Here is a 5,064-nt window from a genome sequence, read left to right as displayed (position 1 = left end):
ATGAGGTTAGTGCTAGTTCGTTAACTACTAATGCATGAGACAACTGGGAAAACATACATAAACTTTACAGGGAAGACAGAGCCACGGGTTGGGCAGCGTGTTGAGGTGTAAACACCGCATGATGTTTTGTTCACAAATACAGATCATTCTCACCACTAGCTCTAACACACCTCTAAAAGCGCGACTACAAATTATTCCGGAGGTTCACATAGAGCTGTGCAATCAGAGCTAACACGGTTCGTTTTAAGCTCTTACTTTGATATAGACTTTTCCATAGAATCACAATTCCTTACAGGGGGTTGATGTAAATATCCAGACAGGTCAGCTTGTGTCCAGTTTGAGTGAAAGGAGGCGCGCAAGATCCGTGCTGAGGTAAACTTCAGAGGTCAAGCAGCAGCAGCGCGCGAGGCAATGCGCAGTGGGGCCAGCTGTGTTATTGGTCACACAGGCATAGCGGGTCGCCAGGCTNACACACATCCATATTTTCCCTGACCCGCCCCTCCCCCCAATCTGGGTTAAATGGTTCGTTCCTGTTTGCGCTTCAGAGTGACGCTGTTAGCAGCAGCCAGTGGAAGACGGATGTTTGTGGCAGTTTGTGCTGCTAAGAAAACTTAGAAAATCAGGTTTTCAAAAAAAGAGAGAGGGAGAGAGTGAAAAAGGCAAGAGTGTTAATTTATAACCCAGTTTTTCTCCGAGAGGTGGGTAGACTGTGAGATTATCAACCACTTAGCATAATTAGCTTAGCTACAGACTACTGTTTCCCTCCTTTTCACTAGTATTTAATGAATTAAGGAAAAATATTACCAAGATATTCATATATTTAACTTGTCCCTGTACCTTTTACCGCTTAACAGATGAGTCAGTCAGCAGCAGTTATAATCCACGTCCCTCCTGACCTGCCCTCTCCTTAGTGAAATTAAAGCTACAGTATGTAACACACACACACACACACATTTTTTAAACTGTCATTATGTTGTGACAGCATGGTATGAGAAATAATCTGAAAAATCTTTTCTCTGCCTTCTCCCAGTGCTACATTTTCAAAGGAAATGTAAGTGATCAGGTGAATTTGTAAAGACTTAAACATATATCAATTTGTTTATAGATTAAATTAGTTTCAACTTTAAACAAAGATCTTTAATAGTAAACAGCCACAGCAGAAAATAGAAACATTATACAACACAAGTGACACACCAAATTATTGGAGACATTTTCTAAATAAGACATGTTAATTTATTTGAACAACTTTTATATAGATGGGTTAATACAATTTGAAACAAATAACAGCATCAGTTTCAGTCTAGTTTTGCTTTAAGGACAAACCTCTCAAAAAAAAATTTATATAGTAAATTTCAATTTTGGATTAAGAATGTTTTAAAGTAAACCTCATTCTCTCCATAGAGAATAATACAAATCAATACTTCAAGTTCATCTTGTACATCTCTAAGAATCTACATGTCAAGATCCAAATTATCACATTTAAATTAAAAAAATTAAACAATTTTCCCACTTTATAGACAAGAAAGATTACTTTTATAATGATCCTCAGTATAGGACATATATGAAAAATAGTTCTACGGCTTTTCACCAGTGTGAATCATCATGTGCCGAGTTAAATTTGGTTTTTGACTAAAACTTTTTCCACAATTCACACATGAAAATGGCTTTTCACCAGTGTGAATCATCATGTGCCGAGTTAAATTTGGTTTTTGACTAAAACTTTTTCCACAGTTCACACATGAAAATGGCTTTTCACCAGTGTGAATCATCATGTGCCGAGTTAAATTTGGTTTTTGACTAAATCTTTTTCCACAGTTCACACAAGAAAACGGCTTTTCACCAGTGTGAATCCTCATGTGCTGAGATAATAGTGGTTTTTGACTAAACCTTTTTCCACAGTTCACACATAAAAACAGCTTTTCACCAGTGTGAATCATCATGTGCTGAGTTAAATACTGTTTGTGACTAAAACTCTCTCCACAGTTCACACATGAAAATGGCTTTACACAAGTATGAATCTTCATGTGCTGAGTTATATGTTGTTTTTGACTAAAACTTTTTCCACAGTTCACACATGAAAATGGCTTTTCACCAGTGTGAATCATCATGTGCCGAGTTAAATTCGGTTTTTGACTAAATCTTTTTCCACAGTTTCCACATGAAAATGGCTTTTCACCAGTGTGAATCACCAGGTGCTGAGTTAAATGCCGTTTTTGACTAAAGCTTTTTCCGCAGTTCACACATGAAAACGGCTTTTTACCTCTGTGAATCCTCATGTGCTGAGTTAAAAGCTGTTGGTGACTGAAACACTCTCCACAGTTCCCGCATGAAAACGGCTTTTCACCAGTGTGAGTTCTAATGTGATTATTGAGAGCATATTTGCCAGAGAAAGCTTTTTTACAGATGACACATGAGAAAGGTTTCCTTCTTTCCTGATTTTGGTTCTCAGCTTCAGCAGGTTCCTGGAAGATGACTTTGTTCCCACTTTGTTCTGATTCAGTTTGGTATGTTTGCTCATCAGCAGGAAACACCATGCAGGTATCAGTCTCCTGTTTTAATTCAATCCATTCTTCACCCTGACTGCAGTAAACTTCTGTCTCTTCCACTTTTATCTGCTGGTGTTTTAGATCCTCCTGCTCTTCTTTTATCTGCTGGTGTTTTAGATCCTTTTGCTCTTCTTTTATCTGCTGGTGTTTTAGATCCTCTTGCTCTTCTTTTATCTGCTGGTGTTTTAGATCCTCCTTCTCCTCTTTTATTTGATGATCTTCTGTCTCTTCCTGGTCTTGTTTTCCCTTCAGAGGTTCTAACTCCTCCTGGTCCAGAGTGGATCTCCTCTCCTGGTGATGAATGTTGCACTGCAGGGAATCTGGAGAAGAAAACAGAGAAAAAAAGAGTTGTTAACTTTACTGAAGTAAATAGGAGAAATCGTTCATTGTTTAAGACAGAAATTAACAACAAAAAAAACACCTAAAAATTCAAGAGCGTAGACAGAGATACAGATCAGTCGACATCTCCAGCTGACATTTGGAGAATTCTCAAATGAACGGATGTTTGAACAATATTTTATCACAAAACTAATTGCAGTAGGGATTATTGTTAATATTTAAAAGTAAAATGTATTATTTCAAGATATTTATTTGTATTACTTTCAATTATATTGAAATTTAATTTCCGTCCACTTTATATCTTTGGGGTTTATTTACAAACATGAGTTTATTTGAAGGTTAATAATTGTTTAGTTTTTGTTCCTTTGTTATTTACTTTTCTAAGTTAAACAGGAAAAACTCTGGGTCCATTTTCTGTAAGTATAGGGACTGGTATCGGACCAGCATGCACTGGGTTGGGCCTGTGGGTTTTGACCAGAGCAGGACAGGAGAAAATGAAAAGTAGTGATGGTGAGTTGAAGCTTCATGAAGCACTGAGGAACTCCATCCAATCATTCGACTCATGAGCCGATGCACTGCGAAGCTTCATATGCTCTACTGTGACATCAAGTGGACAATATATGGGAAATAGGCAACATGAAAACAACATTAAGCCTTACAATGAATAACAAGTAAAAGATGTTAGTGATTCTTACACATAAATTCTGATTAATCTGGTTGTATGAAACAACGGCTGGATCAAAAAGAAAACGGGAAACAAATAGAGAGTTTTGTGATTGACTTGTTACTCGCTGTCACCAGGGACAACGATTTATTTCTAAAAAATAAAAGCTTTAACTGTGCTCGGGTTTAGGTGAGTTCTCCGTTTTATGTGCTTCATAAAAATCCTCCTGGATTACTCGACACGTGCTGTGAAGCCTCGGCACTAAAGACATCATTGATGAAAAGTTTGATCTTTGTTATTTGCTTGTCACACTGGAAAAAATAAACTATCACAGGAATTTTCAAGTGTTTTGGACATTGAACATCTTTTATCTATGTAACTAGATGGTGAGTTAGTTGAAAATGGTTTTTAATGAAGTAGCTGTAAATTCCCACCCGTATTGGGCCCATGAATGCATCTATGCCCATACGTCATTATGCCCCTTATTCCCATAGACGCTATAAACAGGGGTGAAAGTAGTTTTAAATTCTTTGGGGTACTATGACAAATGCTGAGTTGGTCTTGGCAGCAGAAAACTTTAATATCCATGGTCGGAGTCCTGTCTTGTTATGGCAGAATCTTTTTTAGAATAGATCCAAAGTTGAACTGATGAGTATCCTCTGTGAACTCAGTTCTTTATCCAGGTGATCTTTGTCTATCCCCCATGTCCACTGCAGCATAGTTGAAATCTCTAGGGTTGAGCGTAGGGCCGTTGCCAAATCAGAATTCCGGGTTGTGGGTAAACGGACCTTGTTCCTTTCTAAGGCAGTGTGAAGTCTTCACCTCCCCGTCGTTCCAAAGCATAGCCCTTCGTCAGTGGAGGGAAGTAACAAATTACAAGTACTTTGTTACTGTACTTAAGTACAATTTTCGTGTATATGTACTTAAGTAGATTTAATCATGAATACTTTCTACTTTTACTCCACTGCATTTTACAGTAAGTATCTGTACTTTCTACTTCACTACATTTCTACAAAACTGTCGCGTTACTTGTTACGTTCAAGTCGCATTGAGCTTTTTTTTTTCATTAAAATGTGAAGTTCAGGGACTTAAGGTAGCGCCGTAAAATCCAAGCAATAACGTGACTTAGTGTCTGTTGTCACCCATCGCCTCCACCTTTACTCGCAAGCGGAGCTCCAGACATGCGCAGTGGTTTCCTCTGAGCAGGAAAAGATGTCTGTCTAATTGTCAGTAATATAATAGAGCTGCATAAATCATAAGATATGGCGACATGTAAAATTAGCAGCGCTTCGCCTTCACAGACGGTGGGGACTTCGTCCAACTTTTAGCGTCACTTGGAAGGAAAGCTTAAAGCAAAGGTTCCCAAACTGTGGGGCGCGCCCCCTAGGGGGGGCGCCGTGTCATTGCAGGGGGGCGAGGGAAGCCGTCTGGATGAAAAACCAAACAAAACATGAACACTGTATGCGCTGGGTTTTTACCTTAGAATGGCCAACTCTCTGTTATTCCTATGTCAAT

General features: G+C 38.5%; 1 protein-coding gene and 2 long non-coding RNA genes across 10 annotated transcripts in view; 1 reads left to right on the top strand and 2 right to left on the bottom strand.

Annotated features, from left to right (window-relative positions):
• LOC107834315 (uncharacterized) overlaps positions 1–5,064 on the top strand; it is an 18,724-nt gene that overhangs the window by 5,297 nt on the left and 8,363 nt on the right. The gene's annotated exons all lie outside the window — the stretch shown is intronic.
• The window catches only part of LOC103129822 (gastrula zinc finger protein XlCGF8.2DB-like), a 13,450-nt gene that overhangs the window by 3,028 nt on the left and 5,358 nt on the right, over positions 1–5,064 (bottom strand). For 2 of the 8 annotated variants that reach the window (XM_016665421.1, XM_016665422.1), the window contains exons 2-3: positions 1,925–2,866; positions 1,237–1,756 (exon numbers count right to left, since the gene is read on the bottom strand). In XM_016665421.1, coding sequence (XP_016520907.1) covers positions 1,575–1,756; positions 1,925–2,866 — 1,124 coding nt within the window. In that variant the 3' untranslated portion in view covers positions 1,237–1,574. Of the gene's footprint in view, positions 1–1,236; positions 1,757–1,924; positions 2,867–5,064 lie in introns of those variants that run through there. The other 6 variants (XM_016665426.1, XM_016665423.1, XM_016665425.1 and 3 more) reach the window with 6 other exon arrangements.
• The window catches only part of LOC107834314 (uncharacterized), a 12,084-nt gene continuing 8,139 nt past the window's right edge, over positions 1,120–5,064 (bottom strand). The window contains exon 2 of the long non-coding RNA XR_001660103.1: positions 1,120–1,323. This is a non-coding gene — a long non-coding RNA (uncharacterized LOC107834314). The remainder of the gene's footprint in view (positions 1,324–5,064) is intronic.

This window comes from Poecilia formosa, unplaced genomic scaffold, assembly GCF_000485575.1.
Source record: "Poecilia formosa unplaced genomic scaffold, Poecilia_formosa-5.1.2 Scaffold582, whole genome shotgun sequence".
In the NCBI taxonomy this organism is placed as follows: domain Eukaryota; kingdom Metazoa; phylum Chordata; class Actinopteri; order Cyprinodontiformes; family Poeciliidae; genus Poecilia; species Poecilia formosa.
This window is presented reverse-complemented; position numbering and strand designations above follow the sequence as displayed.